This window comes from Gadus chalcogrammus, chromosome 22 (genome assembly GCF_026213295.1).
Source record: "Gadus chalcogrammus isolate NIFS_2021 chromosome 22, NIFS_Gcha_1.0, whole genome shotgun sequence".
Lineage (NCBI taxonomy): Eukaryota > Metazoa > Chordata > Actinopteri > Gadiformes > Gadidae > Gadus > Gadus chalcogrammus.
This window is the reverse complement of record NC_079433.1, coordinates 7649951-7673833: the sequence shown is the minus strand read 5'-3', so window position 1 is coordinate 7673833 and position 23883 is coordinate 7649951. Positions and strand designations below refer to the sequence as shown.

The window sequence follows — 23883 nt, the reverse complement described above, 5'->3', positions numbered from 1 at the left end:
GTTTATTGACCACAGGAAGTCCATTGGCATATTTAGGGCTCAGAGCAGCGAAGCTGCTTGGTCCCCTATTGTTTCTGTAACAGCATTTTTTTCCCTCAAATTTTCTAAAAGTCATACTGCAGCCTATACCGTAAATCAGAAACTCTTGACATTTTCAGGTATGGTTTCAATAACCCCCACTACCCATAAACCCAATTTGGCCATATTGGATTTGGAGGATTAAGGGGTCCAGATATACTGGAGCATAAATATATACATTCCTATGTGTTTCCTATGATCCTATGGTCAAAATAACCACATTGAACCCTTTTCGGGCAGCGGCCATATTGGATTTGGCCGCCATCCTGGCCCCGAGGGTCGCTGGCTCCGGCGCCCTAGCTAAATCATTTCAGTATGACCCTACATCTGTGCCAAATTTGGCACTTTTAGATGAATTTGCGCGAACTTACCTATTTATGTGCTTAATTCCCCCAACTACCTTGCATATGTGTGTATGCCATCAAAACGAATGATGAGACCAGATGTATACATATTCAAGTTTAGAAAGTTTAGCTGAAAATATAATCAAACAATATACATACTATTCTCCTACAACATCAACATCCTGTAATATTCCCATGCATTGGTTACCAATTGATAATCTTCTTTAAAAGTAGTGAAATAGTTTACTGAAGCCTGAGTAGCAACACTTGAATGACGGAATACAAAAACCATACCTTTCCATTTCATATTATAATAACCTGTTACAAATTAAAAAATCCCCAACTTAATATTGAATATATAAATAACTGTTTTCTGCACCCTTGTTTCAATGACATGCTGAAGGGGGCGTGGCCTATACAGCACCTAGGCGACGTCATCACAGCCAGTCTCATGTTTACGTGGAAAACATGGCGGCCGGGTTGCGCTGACATCGCGGAGCTAGCCGCTAGTATTGGGACTCCCTCGCGCACCCTAGGAGGTTTCACTCCATGGAACAGGCTTTCGGAACAGAGGGTTTCGTAACAAGCATTTAGTAGTATTGTTGTGTCTTCTTATGAAGCAATTCCCCGTCCTGTTTCAGCAACCGGGACAACCGAAATGGAAGACGAAGAGAGGCAAAAGAAGCTAGAGGCCGGCAAGGCAAAGGTATGTGGATATAAGTTCCTTCATCCGGACAAAGTTAATCAAAATGTGTCTTTCGTGCAACAACTTTATGATCGCTATCGTTATTTGAACGACTACCGGTTTGGTTGGTCAGCTGTCCTAAGCCCGCGTCGCTCCCTCCTCCAGTCCCTGCTGTCAGTCGCACTAAACATGCGCCCTGCTCTGACAGCTGAGGGTCTGGTCAGCAGTAGTAGTAGTAGTAGTAGTAGGCTTGTTTAAACAGATGGGTTTTTGCTGTCACTGCTTGATCGTTGAGGTGCTGGTGTTATCGTTGTAACGTTTTGAGGACAACGTTGTGTGTACTCATTCAGGTCAAGAATGTGTTATTACACCCTTGTTAATCAATGGCGTGTTAACGTCAGCCACGCGAAGACGATGGATCCTGTGTGACTGGATTTACGGGACGTGCCCTCACTGGCTTTAGCAAGACAGATACCACTAAACGGGAATTACTTATGTATACTTCGACCACACTATGCTTGTTATAGCTATACCATGCAGGGACGCCAAATGGCCTATGAAAAATGGCCTATGCTAATTGTCAACTATAACATAGTTGACAACACATATGCTATAATATGATGTATGAGCAGTGCAGCGTTATTACACAAGAGAGCCTGACTATAAATGGGTCTAATTTGTACATTTGCTTGTCAATAAATATGCTTATTATTTTTCATAATAAGCCTGAACTCCAATCAATCGAATAGAAGACAGTTGGTTATCCTACTGCGACTGTCACAGTAGAGCTTCAGCCATTCATTTACCAATAGCTGTGTTATACATATTTTTTGTTTATTCTTGTGTGCCACACCCTGGAATAATATATATTTACAATACGTTGTTATAGGATGTTATAAGATAAGTAACTTTTGCTGGAAAGACCTGCCACACATGGGCTTAGTTGTAGTCTATTGCAGAACTTAACTTGTGTTATAACAGACTATCTAGTTACCATAGGGGCGGCATGTGGCTCAGGAGGTAGAGTGGGTTGGTACTCGGAAGGTTGCTAGTCTGAGCCCCATCTCCTCCTAGCTGAGTGTTGAGGTGTCCCTGAGCAAGACACCTCACCCTGACGAGCTGGCCGTCTCCTTGCATGGTTGACACTGCCGTCGGAGTGTGAATGTGTGCACGAATGGGTGAATGCTGGGCAATATTGTAAAAGCGCTTCCGCTTTGAGTGGCCACTGGTTAGAAAAGCGCTAAATGAATGCGAGCCCTAGAGAGTCCATGAGCAAGACGCCCTAACCCCTATACCAGTTCACTAGTGACATGTCTCTAGATAAGTCACTTTGGATAAAAGCGTCTGCTAAATGCTCATTTGTTATCCAGGGTGATGGATGTATATTACAGAGAGAAGGGAATTCAAACAGAGAGGAGCGTAGCGCCACACCCGTAAAGTGTCTCTTCATACCTATGGTGTAAACTACAAATATTTGGTTACTGTGTTTGATAATGGCTTGAGCTTTCAGGCTGATGCGGATGCCATTGCTAAGGTACAACGACGCCTTTATGTGTTAAGAAATATAAATTGAATGTGTGCAGCAAAATAAGGACTCTGTTCTACCGAACTTCTATTGAGTCGGGTTGTGAATAGTTTGGGAACTGTTACCCTCGGCATGTGATAGGGAAGACCCACGCCCTACTGGACTGTAGTGACACCCCCTTCAGAGTGAGTTGGAGCCTCTATGTTCAGGTAGAAGATAGAGAGGTTCAACAAATACGACTTTACATTTCAAAGACTCTTTTGTTTGCACTGCAATTAGTTGGCAGAATTTGCACAAATGATTGCATTAGCATTTGTTTCACTCTGCGATTTGCTCATCTTTTGGCTTCACATTCTATGATCTTGTGCTGTGTTGTTACTGTTTTGTTGTGACTATGTCCTGTCTGGTAGGTTAAAATATCCCCAGTGGGGTCATAGAATTTGACTTGATCTAGCGTAGCCGCATACCTTTGCTCTCATAAAGTCACACCACACCAGCCAATTAGCTTTATTTATTTATATATTTTATATATTTAAATAAACGTAGCTTTATTGGTTAGCCCAATTAGCTGTGTAAGAAAACATCAAGAGAAACGGTGTGAACCACATATAGGCCGGACCGTGACCTTGACGGGAATCAAACCCAACAGAGGGCTACCGAACATATGTCCTGTGGCTCTGAACAAACCCTTTTTTACACGCTACTTTCATTATCTCTCCCAGCTGTGACCCTATACAATAACACAATGGATTCACAGTGACCCCTTTAAAAGAGCTTTGGGTCAAGTATTGAATCCAGAGTCTGAGGAAATGAATGCACGGTTCACTGGTTTTAAAGGTCAGTTTCAATGTGGGACGGGGGCAGACACATTGGGAAGCAAGGCAGGAGTTTATCTAGTGTTGCCTCTGGACCTGGCTAATCCTTTTGGAGACTGTTAATCGTGATTTGCAAGGCGATTAAAGTCCTGTCTGTTTGTTGGACAGAGTGGTAGCCAGCGATGTCCTGCGCATTATATTGATTAACTGAACTTAATGCCACTTGTGTAACAAATTCCTTTTCATACAAATAGCCTCCATTCAATTCCTCAGGTAGACTTAGGTTTAAGGTAGATAACGGAGATAGTAATTAATGCATAATAACCTGTCCTGTTGGCATCCTTGAGCAAGGTGCCCCAGAACCCCTACCTGCTCATTAATAATGCTTTGGATCGCTTTGCAGCGCTGCTTTGGATAAAGTAGTCAGCTGAATGGCTAATCAATACCAAACACTGGAATAGCTTCAGTAGCTCTGGCATCAACTCAATACATGCTACTGTAAAGATAAGATGGCTCTAAAATAATTATCGTCTGCCTACTAGCCAGGATAACCAATAGCAGGACATAGCCTTGTCTTACGGTATCTAGTACGAGTAGTCGGTGTGAGATAACTGAGACACAAAAAGGAAAAACGAATTACAGGAGAAGCATGAGAGCTCTGCCAAACACTGTGTTAGCTGATGTAGCTCTCACTGGCGCCGTGACTGTGCACGTTCACACTCTAGCCCTGGAAATCATTCACAACGAATAACCAAGCGCTATAGCATGAGCAGCGATGAAGCATTTGCTTGCTATAACTTGTAAAGTATATATTTTTTGTAAGAATTTGCAGGTCTCCATTGACAACCTGAAAGTGATGATTCATGAAATATTTTAAGTGTGATCACTTGATGTAATCACACTTTGATGTGTGATCACGTCGATCCTACCTCCCTTATCACAAAAATAACAAAGCCATATTGTATCATATATATATTTTACTGTCACTACTCACGTTAATAATAATATTACTAATGTACCATATTAGAACAATGTTTGCAAACACAGCCTGGAAGCAGCAGATGGTGTGTCCCGCCTTCGTTACGCCTCTCCCCCCAGATGGTGCTGAACCTTCGGTGTCTCCCAGCCTCCACGGGCTCCAGCACCACCAACACCCCCCGCCCTCTCACTCCTCAACACATGGCCGGGCCCCGCTCTATCTGTGGCATGACATCGCTGTCACACAGACGGCAAGCCCCGGTTCCTCTGAACCTCCCGGCTGGGGAACGATGGTCTTACCGGGAAAGCAACGCAGCAGATGTTTGCGTTTCAACCATGTTGCTTCACAAACTAGGAGCACTTCCTATTTAGTGACATGGAGAATGAGGGCTCCCCATATAAGAGGCGTGTCTCGACTCAATGATCGATCTGCGTTATCTCAGATCTTAAGGGCTTTATGAACAGACATTGTGTTCAGAAATTTGTCTTCCCACAGCAACAGATCTCTTTTGGATCTCCAATAAGTGTTCGGATCCTGTTCAAGGTGCAGTTAAGAGGAAAACGTTGGAAGCTTGCTGTTACACCTTAATACTCCAAAAGGCAAATTATCCACATTGTATGCCCGTACCTTTCTAAAAGAGTTTCCTAATTTGGCCTGTGAGACTTTTTTCGTCCTTGGGGTGTGAATGTGTGAAGACATGGCACCTGTGAGAGATGGGCCCACTTTTGGGGGTTTGTGCTACCTGTGGTTTCACACCATTAGACTCTGTGTTCTCCTCTGGGCACCCTCAAACTGAAGGCTAGACGCTCTCTGTGTTTTGTAGACATTAGCGGGGAATCTGAACATTCAGAACATTTTAGATCAATGGAGCACCGCAGATTTAAAATCAGAGGGCGTACACCGAAAGGAAGCTGCATAGTTAGTTCATGAGTAACTTTGAATTGGAACTGGTATTTGTTGAACAAAAAACAAAAAGTGATCCGGTTGGAATGTGTTGGCCCTCCATCCCCATATCTTGTAGAAAAATTTGTGAATGTGACAAGACTGAACCAATGGGGAGATTCTAGGGAGGATTTAAGTACCCTTGAATCCCCCACATCTTAACCCCTTTGACCCGTCTTACTAAAGCGATGTGCTTTGAAGTTTTTATATTTAAGTGCAAATTAAGCCTGCTAGGATGTTCTCATATTGATAAATATCTCAATCTCCTATGAATCAGTCAGAAGTATTTCCTAATTATGACGTATAGTAAGTTACGTAAAAGGGAAAGTGAGAATTTCTGTTAAATAAGAAATCAAGTGGCCTGAGGTACTTTTTAATAAATTATAATCAACCGGTTCAGAATCTTTTTCAAAGGCTTGTGACCTCCTTTTAAGGTCTGAAATGTTTTAACTTTTTGTATACTTGTGCATTTCCCTACACATCACTCTCACCCAATATACGTCTGCCCTTGATATCAAAGTCGTACGCTTTGCACCACATTAAGGGAGATGTTGTTTTGCTCATGGGTTCAAATCAGTCTGTTCTTATGGATAGAAGAACCTTCCAGGGGACCTTTTTCAAGCTCTTTTTCTTCAACTGTTTTTCTTTTTAAATATCACTTGCTTCCATGTCGGAAGCCCCTATCCGGTGACACCAACTTAACTCACGCCCGTACCCCGAAGTTAAGTCACTCTGCCGTAATCTATTTGTTTGCCGAGCTGTTTACGGGATTAACGCCTGGCACAGCAACAAGCGTAGGTGGCCTGTCATATATAAACTCAAGGAGGGAGGAATCCCTCATTCGCTCGTTCACAGAGCCAGCGGACACTACTCATGGAGCACAGAATGTGGCGGTTGAATATCACTAAGCTGTGCAGCAGCACTGTGGGTACCGTTTGTTTGTTACCTAGCAGTCTGTTTTAGGATTGGACATGAGAGTAGGATTCGAGGTTGTGGATCAAATGGCGGTAATGTGATGTAGCTTGATGCATAAAAAAAAATATTACCCAAGCCCAATGGGGCATTTGGGGCTATTATCTTTGCATTTTGTTAATTATTCCATATTAATTTTTTTACCTTTTATACCTCTTTCAAGGGTTTCCATCAATGAAATACTTCCTTTATGTTTTTGTTTCACCATCGATTTTGTTTTTGTTGCCCATTATCTTTTTGGAAAATTGAGATTGGTTATTATCGTTTTTTTATTTATAATCATATGTTTGGTCACTTTGTACAGCTTGCATGGAGGAAGACTTATGTTTGTGTTCAACCACTGACTGCATGAAGTAGCTTGTACCCTAGCGGTGTTTAACTCCTCTCCTCTCTCTTTTCTGCCCCAGCTGGCGGAGTACCGGCAGCGCAAGGCCCACGCCGACTCCCAGAAGAGACAGAAGAAGAAGAAGAAGAGGAGGCTGGACAAGGAAGAGGAGCCGGCCGGGGAGGACGTGCACCAGGGGAGGGACGCCCGTAAGGTCCTCCCAGGGGAGGTGGAGGAGGAGGAGGAGGAGGGGGAGGAAGGAGGGGCGGAGCATGAAGAACAGCCGGCGCCGGGGGAGGAGCTTCCCGAAGGGGGTGGAGTCAGGGGGGATCCTGACGTTCCCAACACGACGGAGTTGACGTTCTCTAGGACCCTGCGGAGCGGCGAGACGGTCAAGCACGACCAGACCTACACCATCGAGGTAGGAGAGTGGCTGTAACTAGGACACCTGGCTGACAGACGGGCCTCATCCCCTTACTTCCTCCCCTGGTTTAAGTAACACCTGCTGATGTCTGGCAACGGTCCAGAGGGGCAGTCGGAGCGGCTGAACTCGCATGTAGGCCAGGCGTCCGGTTGTGGTATAAGAAGGACAAAAGTTGACGTAAACACATTCTCAAGACACGGGCAAGCATAGACTTCTTGTGTAGGCAATGTCATGCAATTCCATGTCTGTCAGACCCCCTTTTGAATGTTTCTGTGTTTTTAATGATCGATTCACTCTTCCTATTGATGCAGTGGGTGGTGCGTTAAGGCCACCTTGTTAACTGCCATGGTAACCAGGATGGTGGTGTAACTAAGCATGCTGCTGAAGCTATAATTGACATCAGATGGTCTTGGAAGCCTAACCTGCTGTCATGGTGATCAATTCAAATCCAGTGCGTTAATTAGTAGAAACTCTTTCGACTGCGTTTTAATTTCTGCAGTACAATATTGTTGTTTTAAGTTTTGGGGTTCATGAGGGACCCTCAAATTTAAAGTTATCAGGAAGGTGCACTCTTTAAATTATGGTCTTGCGTTTGTGTTTTTTAAAATTAATGCTAGTTGCTTTAATCTCAAAAAAAAGTCTGTAGTTGATGGAGGAACGAAATGTATGTTTCCAAAGGTGCGTAATTCTCAAGGATAACTGAGGAAAAAAAAAGCTGTCTTTTGCTGGAGGAACATGACATTTGATTCTGTCTTTTGTAAAGAGAATGTCAGGCAGTCATGGACAAACTAACAGCGTAAAGATCCATTAAAACCCATGTACTCCAGTGCTGGTGAAATGTGGCTCACTGTGTGCTTCATGCCCGAGCAGCCCTCACACACACACACACACACACACACACACACACACACACACACACACACACACAAACACCTGTGTGTGTGTGTGTGTGTGTGTGTGTGTGTGTGTGTGTGTGTGTGTGTGTGTGTGTGTGTGTGTGTGTGTGTGTGTGTGTGTGTGTGTGTGTGTGTGTGTGTGTGTGTGTGTGTGTGTGTGTGTCACCCCACGGCGTTCGTAGTTGTTCAAGTTCTTTTTTCCCTGAAAGCTTGTACGGGTTGTTGAACTAGTACTAGACTACCGGTTGCCGTGGTAACAGACAATTGCCGCTAAATGGGTTGCCACGTTGCTGTGTGTGTGTGTGATGTGACCCTCGGCCGAGTCACTGCAACGGACCAGACAGGTTGAATCACGAAGGACCCCTGTTCTTGTGGGTGTACTTCGATGTGTGTGTACTTCGATGTGGGTGTACTTCGGTGCGTGTGTACTTCGCTGTGTATTCAGAACGGGGTACCCTTGAGGCAGGACTAGGTGAGCTTCTAGTTTTGGCAGAATTAAATAAATGATCCTGACCCGACCGGTAACAAATATAATAATAATAATAATTCATTATATTTATATAGCGCTTTTTCAATGACCCAAAGAGGCTTACAGAAGGGGGGGACCTAACTCACCACCACCAGAGTGGTGGTGAGTTAGGTCCAAATATCATGGGTAGCATTTAGGGTTGATGTTATCATTGATTCTCGGACGTTCTTGAAACGTTTCCGTCGATATCTGACAGACAATGCAGTCTCTTCTTTGAGCCGCTGTTCATCCGTGCCATACTTTAGTGACCGTCTGCAGTGGGCAGCACTAGAGTGAAAATGGTTAGCCTTGTGTATACAATTCTGGTTATAACGTGTATGCAGTACAACGTTTTATTGCTAAAAAATAAATGAAATAAACTTGTTCCCCCCCACCCGATGTTGGACTAGTGACATGTTTTTTAAGGAAGTCAATATGGTTAAACTGCTATATAACCAAGCACCGTTGTTTTTGATTCATGCCCGTTTCAATTGGTTGTGTTCTCGTCGGACTGTTTTTGTTTTTGAGCTCTACACTAATTGCTGTTGATTTTCCAGTGAGGCTCTTGGTTGCTGCTAATCCTGCAGCAGCAGACAGGGAGCTGGGGAGGGGGGGGGGAGGTTACCGTAGCAACCGACTCAGCCTTAAAGTTCCATCTTAAGTCCTTTCACTAGTGCCTGCATGAACCATAGATGTGTTTGAAAGCAAAGTAGCTATGCGCTGTCTTACTGTGTGTGTGTGTGTGTGTGTGTGTGTGTGTGTGTGTGTGTGTGTGTGTGTGTGTGTGTGTGTGTGTGTGTGTGTGTGTGTGTGTGTGTGTGTGTGTGTGTGTGTGTGTGTGTCAGACTCTGACACATTTCCACATGTATCTAGAAGCTGTTACAAATTAATGTTGTGCCTTGTCTACTTTTGTGTGTAACTAGGGCATAACGCTGTGTCACGTTGTGATTGCTGATTGGTTGGTTGGAAGTGGCAGATTTTTTTATTTTTCTTAGATTCTGCTGTTGGTTAAAGACCAAATTCCCAGGGATCTTGAATGTCAATTTTGAACTATTTATGTTTGCATTATTTTTTGGCATAAATCTTCTGTTGTACGCATTTCATTTATCTATCTGCGAAGTTCCTCACCAACTGGATCACTGGAAAAGATTTATTGTTGTTTTGCTGCTTTCTAAGACTTGGAATCAAGCCTGTATTTTTTTCGATGCTGTATGTATTATACTGTCAAATGGTGTTATTGTGGTGCAGTCATGATTTTTGACATCTGCTATTTCCTGTCTCCTTCTTTCCTTTCTGCAGCCAGAAAGCGAGGTCTCCACCACCGCCGACGACTATTCCTCCGAGGTGAGACCAAACACTGCCGCGAGGACAATGGGAAACAAATCAGAATATAAAGAGGATTTTGGGTGATGATTTGCATTTGTTATTTGTTCCCCTTCCCTTGTGAGGCAACAAATACATGGAAAGCTTATTCAGAAGAGCATTGCATCAACAAATCCATTTGAAATGTTTATTCGACCAGCATGTAGCATAGCTGGATCCAGCCTCGTTAAACATTAATTACTGGATTGTTATGTTTCACGTTGGTTGTATAAAAAAATCCGGAGTGCTCTCTGTGTTAATTCAACATAATTAAACAAGATGCTAGGTACATACAAAACTACACCAAGTGGCCCTTTTTCCTGCATAATCTTGAACTCTGACCGACCGTATTGTGAATTAACAGGTCAATGGCTGCCATGTGACGACAGTGAACCTCATGACGTCTTCTGAGGAATTTATCTGGGTACAGTAGAGAAAAGACCATCCACTCTGCTTCGCGGGGGCCTAAATCTAAACACCAAACCTCTTGTAATAACGCTAACCTTCCTTCCGCTTGCCTACTCTTTCTCCTCTACGTCGTCCGCTTTAATCCACTAACCAATGTTTTTTGGTACTGTTGTTTTGCAATTTGCGCATTTGCCCTACGCCGGCACCCTCCCGAGAACAGGGAGTCCGAAAGGAAGTTGCGCACTCGAGAGAGAGGGAAAGAAAAACCCGATGCAGACCCAAGTCGTTTTCCTTGCGTTATTACATTATTTGTGCCCTGAGAAGAGCCTAAGACGTACCAGCAGCGGTGCGTCGTGACATTACAGAAGGAGTAAATTGGCGGTGAGGCCGGCAGGAGAGCGTTGCCTAAGAGGGCGACGGGAGCTGAAGAGAGATGGGGACGGGTTGGACAGAGGGCTTCAGTGAGGGAGTGAGTGAGTGTGTGGTGTTGTTACGCAACCAGCACCCTCTATTGGCTAGTTTCAAGGTGAGGCAGAAGAAAACCAGACTGAGGAAGAATGACGGAAGAAAGAGAAATGAAAGAACGAGAAACGAAGGAACGAGACGTTACGCTGTTGTTGTTTGGTTGGAGGTAGCCGTGGCGACGGGCTTCGTTGTTTTTAACTGAGACGGCTGTGTGGTCAGGTGTGGTGTGATTATTCAGATTGAAGCGCACACTCGGAAGTGAAGTGGCGCGCATAGAAGAAATGTGATGACGCATTTATGAGCCGAATAATTGTCACAGGACGAAGCGTAGGAGGGACGTCCTCGGCCGACTCTTCAAGATTTTGATCAGAACACTTCCGCCTAACCCGACTAATGCCTACAGCACCGTGCCAACCGGCGCCTAATCCTTATCACACTATGCTGCGGCTCAGACACTAACACATCTCCAGCTGTTTGCTGAGACCCTCCAGCACATCACTGTGATAATCAGCTGTGTTTTGTGTTTTGAATCACAATGGATACTCTTGTCAATACTGATTTTCTGTTAAGCTTGCTCCACGCAAATAACCCCCGAACCTTAACCCGTTCTCTATATATATATATATGTATATGTACATCTCTGCTCTCAGGTCCCACTTGAAAAAGAGGTGCTTTGCAGCAATTAATTATTTTCTAACCTGTATAAATAAAGTCAATTGACTTAATCAACTGATTCCAGGAGGAGGTGGACGCGCTGCACCTGATGACCAAGGAGGCCAAGATGGACGACATGGAGGACGAGCTGGCCGCCAAGACCCAGGCAGTGGAGGAGCTGAGCCGCGAGCTGGAGGAGATCAGGGCCTGCTTTGGCAGCGAGGGGATCCACCAGGTACCTGACCTGTTTGGTTTTGGACGTTTACATTGGTTCATTTGGCGGTGTCCTTGATCCGAAGCAACTGACGTTGAGGGGGACTGGGAGCGAACAAAAGTGGGCTATTCGTCCCTCAGCTCAGTCCCCGATGTTGCTAGTCCGTCTGTAGTCGTCTTGCTTGATGACGACTACAGACAGACTAGCAACACTGGGGATTGAACCCAGTACCTTTTGAGCTGAGGGTCGAATCGACCCATTTTTTTGATTTTTTTATCTTTGATTGCTCTGCTAATTGTCTGCTAAATAACAAAATAGTAAATAACCAATCATAAGTAATGCATGATTCTTCTCGTGCATTCTTGTGCTTGTTTTGTAGTGTACTCTGGGATATAACTTGTTATTTTGTGGCCTTTTTAATTCTATGCAAAATAATCGGTGGTCCTTACACGCTTGCGTTCTCGCCCTGCAGCTGCAGGACTTTGAGGCGGCTCTGAAGCAGAGGGACGGCATCATCACCCAGCTCACCTCCAACCTGCAGCAGGCCAGGGACGAGAAGGAGGACATCATGAGGGAGTTCCTGCAGATGACTGAGCAGAGCCAGAAGCTGCACATCCAGTTCCAACAGGTGAAGGGTCTGCCCCAAGCCGGCCTGTTTACAAGAGGGCTCTCCTCAAATTTTTGCGTTTTCGTTGAGGAAGCCTTCATTTCACGGCGGTCGTTGTCATTTCTCATTCCTGCTAACTATCATTATAGTTAATTGAATACTTGAAACTTTATTGGATGGTGTTATGGATTTGTTATGTTAATTTAGACACACCTTGGACCTCGATTTTTCATTTTCATTCCATTTTCCAGTGATGAGCACAAACTTCATGTATCAAATATCACCCGAGTCTGAAACATTGTGGACCTGTATCATTAAATTAGGGGACCAAGGCATTAAAACTGCCAGGGTTAGGGGTTAAATTCCCATGTTAAATGTGTATGCATTTAAAGGTGATGTAGGTAGGATTTAAGAGCTTTGAGTGTAATTAGTGAGAAAAGGCATGGCCTTCTGTTGTGAAACAGTAAAATGCTAATAAAATTACTGTTAATCTAGAAATGGCATTGCCAACCTTCAGCTATTAGTGTGTCAATGCGCTGGCGGGAATATTTTCAAATGGCCGCACCAGCCTCTGTAACAGCAATTTAGATTTGAGATGGCTCGTTTCTGATCAGTCAGGCCATCATATCCATGATTGTTTCAGGAATACATCATAACTGTCAATCACGGGGGCTCGAAATCCATTACTTTGCAATGGTGGAGATACACGGGGAGCAAAGGGATGCTTTTTCATGTTGTGTAGTTGCCGTCTTCTCTGCCCTCTCTATAATGCTTTGTGTGAACAGCCACCAAATGGCATCTCATGTACAGGTCCAGGGAATCTCATTGAGAATAGAATCTCATTTACAAGAGAGCCCTCTAGAGATTTACAAAACACTCAATCTACATACAAGATACACCATCAGACACAAATCTATGCATAAAATCATGTTTGGTTTGAAACGTATAATGAAGTGTCTTTAGGTACCTTGGAAGCACTTGAAATAGACACACCCGCGCACCTGTTGAGCATTCATCATCCATGCTTTGCTCGTCGAAGCTAACCTCTCCCCCCCCCCACCCCCCTAGCTGCAGGCCGGGGAGACCCTGAGGAACACCACCCACAGCAGCACGGCAGCGGACCTCCTGCAGGCCCGCCAGCAGATGGTCCAGTACCAGCAGCAGCTGGAGGACCTGGGAGCCCAGGTCCGGAGCGGGAAGGAACACCTGCTGGGGGTCTCCGACCTGGAGCACAAACTCAGCCAGATGGAGACGGTACGACGACCACGGCTCCCCAGACCTGGAGACGACGATGGCGACGTGTTGTCTCAACGTTGGTTAAAGGTGACATGTTATACCACCGGGTGTGAGTGGGATTAGCCGTTACAAGCCGTTTTGGATTCTGCCCTCTTCTGACATCACAAGTGGGCGTGTCTACCTAGATGTGTGCTGGATAGATCAGTCTACCAGCCTACCCAGTGGACTGGAGCAAACATTGCTCATCTATCCGTCATACATCTAGGTGGACACGCCCACTTGTGATGTCAGAAGAGGCAGATTTTTAAAACAGCTTGTAACGGCTAATCCCACTCACACCTGGTGGTATAACATGTCACCTTTAATTATCGCTCTGTCTTCATGACCCTCTGTTACTCTCTTCCCCTCTCTCTCCTTTTCTGCGCAATCTCTCTCCGCATTTCTTTTGCTTTTTATTTATTTTCTCTCTTCTTCTCTCTCTGTCTCTAATATAGTTAGTTTTTAATGGCTTAGGCCGGGCTATGTTAAAGGAATACGCAGGGAAATCTGTATATTGGTTATTAGATGTCTTGCACTGATTCAGAGGAGTCCTTAAGTTCAAATTGACCATGATTGGTCCAAAATTGGAATACCCTGGTTTAGCTTTTGCTTTTTGTTTGCTGCATCCATTGACTTGCAGAATAACAACAGCTCAGCTCCTGTTGATGTGAGGGGACTTAATTTTAATTACTTTTAATTACTTTCCAAAGACTGCCAGGGGGTTCCGAATAGTCACTCATTCAAAACGAATGCCAGGAACAACGCAACAAGATTGTTGTTTGGCTACAGACACTGCTTTCGGCGCTGTCATTATTAGTCACCGAATGATACGCCACTGACACCTTATTCTCTGCGCAAAGCAACCAGCTAGATGCAGCTGATGATATAAAAACACAGCGACGTAAATACTGCCAAATTATGCGTGGTTTGTAGAAAAAACTACAATCTTGTTGTGTTTTTACTCGCACTTGTTTTCAATGAGTGACTGAAAGTAATTTAAACTGTATACCCCTCACATGGGCAGAAGCTAGGCTACTGTAACTCTGCAAGTTAAACTATGTGGAATTTTGAATTAAACAACTCGGCAATTTACAGATCTTTCGGTGTATCCCTTTAATCTAGATTTAAGTATGAGATTGCTGAATGTAACGTATTATAACATATACAACTCATTCTTGTTTTTTCAGGCTGGCCGAAGATCGGAGGCGACATTTGCACAGAAGCTGAGTGAAAAAGACTCGTTGATAGCGGAACAGGAACACCTGATATCGGGCCAGGAGCAGTCATTGGCCGACCTGAAAGCTCAGCTCGCACTTTCGTCGAGGGCTAGCGAGGAATCGTTTGCCCACTCGCTCAGAGAGAAGGACCTACTGATCTCGAAGCAGAATGCAATAATCTCGGAGCACGAGAGGTCTCTTTCCCTGCTTCGCGATGAGCTGACCCAGGTAGCAAGGAGCGGCTCCCCGACGGACGCCCAGAGCCAGAACGAGAAAGATGCGCGCATCGCAGAGCAGGCGAGGGTCGTTTCAGAGCAGGAACGCTCTCTTGCTCACCTCGAGGAGCAGCTGAAGTCCTCGGAGAAGCGCCTGAATGAACTTTGCCTTGTGAAGGATCAGGCGCTCGAGAGCTGCCAGGGGGAGCTGGAGAGCACCAGGGTGGATCTGGAACGCTGCAAGAGTGGGTGGGACGATTCCAAGGTGGAACTAGAGAACGGGGTGAGAGAGTTAGAACGCTGTAAAGATCAACTACTGAGTTTCACGGTGGAAATGGAGAAAGGGCAGACGGAGTTGAAAAGCTCCAAGGATGAATTTGCGAATTCCAAATTAGAATTTGAGAAAAGAATCATAGATCTGGAAAGCTACAAGAAAGAACTTGAGAATTCCAAATCAGAACTCCAGACGGAGTTGAAAAGCTCTCGCGACGAATCGCAGGATTCCAAATCGGCGCTGGAGAAGGGGACGAGGGAGCTGGAGAGCTGCAAAGAGGAGCTCGCCGCCTCCCGACAGAAGGAGCGCACGTCGTCCGGCGAGGTCATGCAGCTCATGGGCACCGTGGAAGACCTCCAGAGGCGCTGCCACCAGGGCAGCCTGTCGGAGGGCGACGTGGTCCAGAGGATGGAGGAGGAGTCCCTGCGCAAGCTGGAGCGCCTCAGGGCGGAGCTGGACGAGATGTACGGCCAGCAGATCGTCCAGATGAAGCAGGAGCTCCAGCTGCAGCACGCGGCGGCGGCGGAGCGGCTCAGCCGACAACACGGGGCCGAGCTCGACGCCCTGAGGGCCCAGGAGGAACGGCGACGCCTCGACGTCGACGAGCGCGACGCCAAGTTGGCCGACCTGCAGGAGACCCTGCAGGAGTCGCAGGCCGCGCACGGGAGAGCGCAGGACGAGCTCCACGGGCTGGCGCAGGAGAAGCTCGGCCTGCAGGCTCAGGTGGAGGACCTTCTCCGAGACCTGCGGCAGGCCAAAGACGTGGCGGACAAGGCCTCGCACAACCTCACGCTCAGCAAGGGAAGCAGGCAGACGGAGCTGCAGCACCTGCAGCGCATCAGCGACGGCCTCCGGTGCCAGCTGGAGGCGGCCGAGGAGGCGGCGCTGGAGGTCGAGGCCAAGCACGAGTCGGAGGTGACCAATTACAAGATCAAGCTGGAGATGCTGGAGCGGGAGAAGGACGCCGTGCTGGACCGCATGGCCCAGTCGCAGGAGGCGGAGCTGGAGAGGCTCAGGACCCAGCTGCTCTTCAGCCACGAGGAGGAGCTGATCCTGCTCAGGGAGGACCTGCGGCGGGAGAGCTTCCTCAACACGGAGAACCTTCTGAACGAGGCGTCCGTCAGGCGGGAGCGGGCCCTGGAGGAGCTGCGGGCCACGTACGAGGAGAAGCTGGGCTCTCTGGGGAAGGAGACGGCGGTGTTCGCCACGGAGCGCGCCGAGCTCCTGGAGCAGATCCTGGCGCTGAAGGGGGACTTGAAGGCGGCGCAGAGCAGCTCCAGGGCGGAGGAGTTGGTGCAGCAGCTGCAGGAGCTCCAGGCGGAGGTGGTGGAGTTGAGGCAAGGGGCGGAGCAAAGGGGTAAAGTGGAGAGGGAGTACAAGGCACTACTGACCCAGGTCGAGACACTGGAGAACGAGGCGAGGGAGCAGGAGGACGGTTGGAGGAGCAAACTTGAAGAGAAGGAGTCTGAAAAACGGATGTTGAACGAATCCAACACTGTTTTGAAAAAAGAGATTGACCTGGCGACGGAAACGGTGCAGTCTCTCAATTTAGAGAGCAATCAGAAGGTGCAGGAATTGGCCGAGCTCAGGGACAAGATTGAGAAGCAGCGCACAACTTATTCCTTCGCCGAGAGGAACTTTGAGGTGAACTTTCAAGAGCTGAAGGGGGAGTACACCTGCCTCATTCAGGCCAAGACACAGCTGGAGGAGCGGACACTGAAGGTGACGCTCGAGTTTGAGGCGAAAATCGCCAGCCTGCAATCTCAAGTTCGGGAGCTGAAGGAGGGGGAGGAGGAGGAGGAGAGCGGCGGACGGGTCAAGAGGGGGGGCCGCGGAGACAGAGCCACCGCGCCGATGGAAAAAGACACTACTGAATTAATGGAGAAGCTCAACGCCATCTCCAACGAGAAGGAGGGCCTGATCGCTCGGCTCTCCGACGTCACGGACAAGCTGAGCTTTTCCGAAGGCAAGCTGGAGCGACTGAAGGGGGAGCTCTTGGAGATCCACCAGGAACACGGGAAGGTCCTCGCCCTGAACAAGAGCCTCGCCGCGGGGCTGGAGAGGGAACGGGACGCGGCGACGGACGCCAAGAAGGAGGGAGAGCCGCGGCGGCGCTACAAACCCCAGCACCGAGCGTCCGCGCCGGCCGAGCCCGACGCCTCGGCCGCCCACCAGCGACGGATCGAATCCCTGCAAGGGGAGGTCGAGTCCCTCCGGTCCCGCCTACAGGCGGCCGAGGCGGAGCGAGCCCCCCCGGCGCCGAACAGGCTCCTCCCGCTGCAGACCACGTCGCCCGCGGCAACGTCGGGGGACGGACACCCGCCCCCACAGAAGCCCCCAGCAGCCCCGGCAGCCCCAGCAGCCCCAGCCTCGGGGTTGGGGTCGAACAGGCGCAAGAGACGGCAGCGGTCGAAGCAGGAGCGCAAAGCCACCCACACCACCGCGGCCGCTCTGGCAGACGGCTGCAGCAGCAGCAGCGTCAGCAGGGAGGAGAGGCAAAGGGGGGAAGAGGAGGCGGAGATGGAGATGGAAGAGGAGGAGGAGGTGGAGGAGGAGGAGCAACAGGAGCTCTCGCTGGCAGCGGCGGAGTTGGGGAGAGCTGCAGAGCCGGCGGTGGGAGCCGGGATGCAGAGCGAGGCAGCGTCTCGCTCGACTCAGAGGCTCGGCGGCGAGGAGGACTCTGCGGACCGCTGCCAAGGAGACGCAGAGACCAGCATCACCAAGCCGGTAGGTGCTCGCACGCCGCTGCAGTCCTTTTCAGCATTAATAACCTCCCCCCCGGCCATCCACCCCCTCATCTATTCAGTCTTCACAAGTCTTTTAAAACGGCATGTCAGGGCTGTCGCAGAGGAAGCTTTTTTCGCGCTTATTTCTCCTGTACGGATACCTGTTACACTACGGTGTTGAGAGTCGCCTGCATTGCTGTGAATGTGACACACTCACGCAGACACACACACACACACACACACACACACACACACACACACACACACACACACACACACACACACACACACACACACACACACACACACACACACACACACGCCGCCGGTTTGTGAGGTACTTTCATTGTACCTGTTTATTCCTTTTTTCCTTCTCTGTAATGAGCCCCGTTTAAGCAATCATCACACGCAGCTCGGTGCGCAGAGTAATCGTGTTAAGGGGTTAAATACTGCTCTTCATTAAAAGGAAGCACGTTGTCGCCGGGTGCTTTTAAGTGCCAAGAAGGGGTTGTTATTTTTCCGATATTTAATTGGTGTCGATTTGCAAATTCTTGAAGCTTCCGGAGTTTCTCACTCAAATCCGTGAGATCGCTTCAGGTTTTTCGGTTTTGAAATGCAAACCAAATGTTACGCAATCCTTCTCCCTCACCCCATAAAACCTAACAGCCCTATGGCAAATATTGTGGAGATAAAAGGTGCAGAGTATACAGCTAGACAGCGTGCAATATTAATATTCTTCTAGCCGTTGTAGCCTGGTTCTCAAAGCTGGTACGAAGTGTCTGATTAAAACGGACTTGGAGGCAAACTGAGATATGGAGCGTTTCCACGGCTATGAAACATTTGGGTTTTTAAGGTATGAATTGTGGTGTCCCTGCAACTCTGTAAGGGGTTAAGGACGATAAGAATTGTTACACTGGTCCATAGAATAATGTGTCTCTTTGTCATGTTTTTCTACACCTCCTGCCTCGAAACTGTTTCTTTGGAAGAATTGTCTATTGTATTTTTGTTGGATGGTCTTATTTATGTAGCCAACAGTATCCTTGGAGGGCTGGCCGTGAGAAGTGTGAAGGAACATTGCTGCTGGGTTGTTGGTTGGAAAAACTGGGCCTATTAATCACAAGTGCATTAACCTCTGAACATTTACGGTTGTAAATCCATCTTCTTGAATTGGTTGCGAGTCAAGACAAATAAACGTATAGCTGGCAAGTCCTTATCCGACACTTGTATTCTTACATGAAGAGTTGTTAGTCCTACTTGTAAACTCTTTATGCTTTAAGCATACAGAAAATATATTTCTTAACAAGCAAGGCCACAGATCCACATTAAAGCTCTGCACTAACACAACAAAATGAACGTTGACTGTTATGACACTTTCACAGCCCATCTATCATAAACAAAACAATGAACTCTAACCAATAGGGCTGGGTATCATGGCCAATTTTCTAAATTGATTCGATTTCAATTCATAAGGTTCTGAATAGATTAATTTAGATTTGATTCAATCTGCTCTGAAATAATGAAAATAGCTGAAATGTGTTGCAAAACACAAATGTATTTTATTTTTCTCTTCAGCTTAAACAACAGGTTTTAAGTGCAAACTTGTAAATTGGGCAGTTTAAACTTGAGCTGTAAACAAAACTGTCTCAGGTCTCAAAAGTGCAAATTTGAAATTAGAAAGGAATTGCAAGTGAAAGTGTACTTGAACCACAACATTCCATCACTGCAAATTGCATTAAGGCATTGTTTATTAAAGTGCAAAAATAATAATAATGGTACCAAAGAATAAAAAAAATAAAGAAAAGAAAATCGATCTCATGCCCTATGAATCAATATTGCAAAATTTAGATGAAATCGATCCAAAATCGATTAAATCAATTTTTTTTTTACCCAGCTCTACTCACCAACCAATCCCCTTCTCAGCTGACAAACTGATCCCAATAGTGTTCATCGACGTCAACCATTTTTCCTCTCCCTCTCTGATTGGCTCTTCAGGTGGGGAGCCAGGCCGCGGTACCAGGGGAGCGGGCCGTCGGAAAGAGAGAGAGCAGCACGGCCCAACATGTAAACGTCGCTCTACCTTACCTCCTCCACCTCCACGGCTTTTGGGGGTGTTTGATTTTGGAGCCCCGGTCGTTTGATGGGACCCGGGGGGGTTGGGTGGTGGTGGGGGGTGGGGTCACACGAGGGAAAGGTCGCGCAGTGTGGGTCGGAGAGCAAAGGGAGGGGATTTGAACCCGTTATTGTTGGGATGAGATGAGGGTTCGTCTTTCGAAGCTATGAAGACGGGACCTCATTAAGTCGTCATTTAGCTGGCACGTTGAGCAGATTAAAACCGGCTGTTCATCTCTTGATGATAGCTGGCTCCGTTTCCCCTACTCTGTACTTTTCTATGTTTTTTAAATCCTGCTCAATTGATGCAGCATAAGAATATCCATAGATAGCCTTTGCCCAAAGTAACTTGCGGTGAATTCTACAAATGTATTATCACGGGGGGGGGAGGAAGGACATTTCATAATGTTCCATTGGAAGTGTTTGAGACCGGGTTGCTAGGCAATGGCGGTCCTTAATTTACATCTTTTTAAGCAATCCTATCTCGGCTAAGTGCTCTGCAGCACCACGCGGGTGAAGGCCGTAGGTCCGTGAACAAGTGGCGACGAGGATGTGACAACAACGGCCTCGCTGATTTAAAATGCAGAGTGCGCTGAAGCTGACCCGACATCAAACGGAACAGAACGCCCAAACCCCGAGTTCTCATTAATGCAGAGCGGAGAGGAGGGAGGGGGGCCGGCAGCCACTTGTCTGTTCTCCCACCGTGGGATTGATCATCTCCACGCCTCCCCTCGTCTCGGCCCCCATCCTCTCATGTTATGTGATCAGCTGTCCCCCTCGTCCCCTTTCCTGAGGTCCTCATCGTGGCTCATCTCTTCTCCCCTTGTCTCCTCTCATCTGACGTCCTCTCTTGTCCCCTTGTCTCCCCTCCGATCCTCTCATCCTATGTCATTTCATCTTTTTCTCCTCTTGTCTCCTTTCCTTGTCTCCTCATCTGACGTCCTCTCTTGTCCCCTTGTCCCCTCTTTGATCTCCTCATTTGTTGTCATATCATCTTTTCTCCCCTTGTCTCCTTTCCTTATGGCCTCTCATCCATTGTCATCTCTTCCAACCCCTATCTTCTCTCCTCTTCCATCCTCTCAATGCCCTCTTCACCTTTCCTCTCCTCGCCCATCCACTCGTCTTATACCGTCTCTTCTACCCATGTCGCCTTTCCTAATCTCCTCCCTTCTCCTCTCTCCTAATCTCATATTCCCCCGCTCTCTTTTATTTTCTTTTACCTTTCACTACATCTTTCCTCCTCCGCTCATCTTCTCTCGATCCTTGCGTCGTTGTTTTTAGGAATTCTCTCGCTCCATCTCGAAAGAAATGTTTTATTAACAAATCAATTTCCTTTTAGTACAACAGGATGATGGGGCAGACCGGTGATTATGTTGTGTTGATTGCGGTGGTTCTAATATACTGCAGTGGAGCACCGCGCCGGATCTCCTTTAAATTAGCTTTATTACTTGGCTCTGTAAATGGGTACCTGGCTGCTATGATGATTAGACTTCTTGCTTGTTGTTTACTTACTGTTATTGCCTTTGCCACTGGTTAGGCATTGGGTTTTGTGAAATCGAAACAGGATGTGTTATTATATATAAAAGGGCTGCAACTGACCATAAGTAATAAATAGTGGATTAATTGAACAATATTTATCATTATTACAAGAAGCTGTTTCCTCCAACATGTCCTATAACATGGACAGTGACCATGGCGACTATTACAAAGACACCCAAGTGGGATTGGTTAAATTGTTAAACTGATTCTTTGCCGGTTAGGGCTTTCAAAAACCTTGACCTTGGTGCGTTAAGATTGATGTCGCTTTTCGTAAAAAAAGAAATGTCACCTGGTACCTCGCACTATTCAGGCCGGTACATGCCAATCGCTGCTAAATTCAACACGCTGGGCCTTCAAGAAGCGAATGTTTGGATAATTGTGGACTTGATCCATTGACTCATCACTGCAGCCCTGATACATAACGAATGATTATGGCTCTTTGCGCTGTGTAGGCAGAGTGCAGGCTGCAGCTGGAGGCCCAGAGGGTCAGCCTGTCTCAGATCCACGCCGCCCAGCTAGAACTGCTGGCAGAACAGACGTCCGCCCACACCAGCTCCCTGGAGACCGGGCCGGGCGGCCCCAGGGACCGGGCCGGACAGGGTGAGGGTCCACGCGCACTCGGCTCGTCTATCAGGGTCATTTAGCAGATTTGTTTTGTGAAGTTTTGTTACTTGTTTTTTTTTTTTCTGATGGGCACAAATTGCTAAAGTCAAGCCCTTCTTCCCACGTTCTTCAGGATAAAAAAAAAAAGGATGAAACAAAAAATACTTATGGAAAAAAACCAACTGAAAGTCAGTAACATGAGGAATTTCAAAATCAGTTGAGGCCTAGGAAATTAGTTGGAATACACAGACATTTAAGCATGTGGTAAAGTCATTTATTCTACTTCATTTAAGAATGCTCGATTCTGATTGGCTGGGAGGGGTGCATTAATCCGGCATATTGCCCGCTGATTTGTCGGTTCTACTTGCTGCTGACTGAGCACAGTAGATCAATACGCCGCTTGTATCGTTTTCTATCACATACATTTCCAACATGAGGTCCATAGTAAAAATAAACCAAGGAGTGCGTGTTTGATCGATCGTCATTAAAGCTGACTTGATACGAATGTAGCAACTGCGTTATTAAACTAGGGATCAGATCCAGCCTTGTGTGGTTGCTATAGAAACGAGTTACCTACAGCTGAGCTAACGTTATTCACCGTAGTTCTAAAGGGAACTACTTTTCGAGGGAGTTGAATTTAAACAGAGTATACATTTAATAAGCATGCAATACGAATAAGAAAAAGGCTAATTATTAAAGTATTTGAATTATTTTATTATGTTGGCCGGCGCGAAGTAGAATAAACAGAATAATCACCTCAAGGCAGGGCAATAAACAGTTTGATATGCCCGGCTCGCGGAAGGTTACCGCCCTCGACGAAGCCGTCCACGAGCCGGGCATATCAAACTGTTTATTGCCCGGCCTCTCTGTGATTATTCCTTACTTGAATCATTTATTTTTGTAATCAGCTTAGGTTCATGTGAAGCGAGACACAGAATCCATACATATCCATAATATCCCCCACGCCAGAAAAGGTTATTTTGTTTAATTATCTAACAATTTGTCTTTTTGATAGTAATATCTTATAAATATCTGTGCCCTCCAGACCTGGCCGCCCAGCGACCGGCCCCGATGTCCCACCGGGAGGAGACGGAGCGGGAGGTGGAGGAGGGGGATGGGGAGGTGGAGCGGGAGGTGGGGGAGGTGGAGCCCGAGAGGGAGGAGGCCCGGCGGCAGCGCCTCCTGCTGGAGGAGAGTCACCGCGAGGAGCTGCAGCGCCTGCACTCCCACTACACCCAGCTGGCCTCCGACGCGGAGGAGCGCCACGCCATGCAGCTGGTGGTGCTGGAGCAGCGTCTGCACCAGCTCACCTCCACCCACAGCACCACCACCCGCCTCAGGTGAGTCAATGCAGCGGTGGATGGTGACCGTCAGTGAGGCCAAGGACCAGGCCTGTTAATCAGGCCTGTCAGTGAGGCCCAGGCCTGTCAGTGAGGCCCAGGCCTGTCAGTGAGGCCCAGGCCTGTAAGTGAGGCCCAGGCCCGTCAGTGAGGCCCAGGCCCGTCAGTGAGGCCCAGGCCCGTCAGTGAGGCCCAGGCCCGTCAGTGAGGCCCAGGCCCGTCAGTGAGGCCCAGGCCCGTCAGTGAGGCCCAGGCCCGTCAGTGAGGCCCAGGCCCGTCAGTGAGGACCAGGCCTGTTAATGAGGCCTGTAAGTGAGGCCCAGGCCTGTAAGTGAGGCCCAGGCCTGTCAGTGAGGCCCAGGCCCGTCAGTGAGGCCCAGGC

The 23883-nt window shown here is 47.4% G+C and overlaps 1 protein-coding gene across 1 annotated transcript in view; it reads left to right on the top strand.

Moving 5' to 3' along the window:
• The first annotated feature begins 881 nt into the window (after nt 1-881).
• The window catches only part of akap9 (A kinase (PRKA) anchor protein 9), a 74899-nt gene continuing 51897 nt past the window's right edge, over nt 882-23883 (top strand). Inside the window, exons 1-12 of the mRNA XM_056583456.1 lie at nt 882-1128; nt 6748-7086; nt 9793-9837; nt 10220-10279; nt 11468-11617; nt 12069-12224; nt 13272-13457; nt 14666-17911; nt 19903-19971; nt 22011-22158; nt 23207-23262; nt 23305-23501. Coding sequence (XP_056439431.1) covers nt 1081-1128; nt 6748-7086; nt 9793-9837; nt 10220-10279; nt 11468-11617; nt 12069-12224; nt 13272-13457; nt 14666-17911; nt 19903-19971; nt 22011-22158; nt 23207-23262; nt 23305-23501 — 4700 coding nt within the window. The 5' untranslated portion in view covers nt 882-1080. The remainder of the gene's footprint in view (nt 1129-6747; nt 7087-9792; nt 9838-10219; nt 10280-11467; nt 11618-12068; nt 12225-13271; nt 13458-14665; nt 17912-19902; nt 19972-22010; nt 22159-23206; nt 23263-23304; nt 23502-23883) is intronic.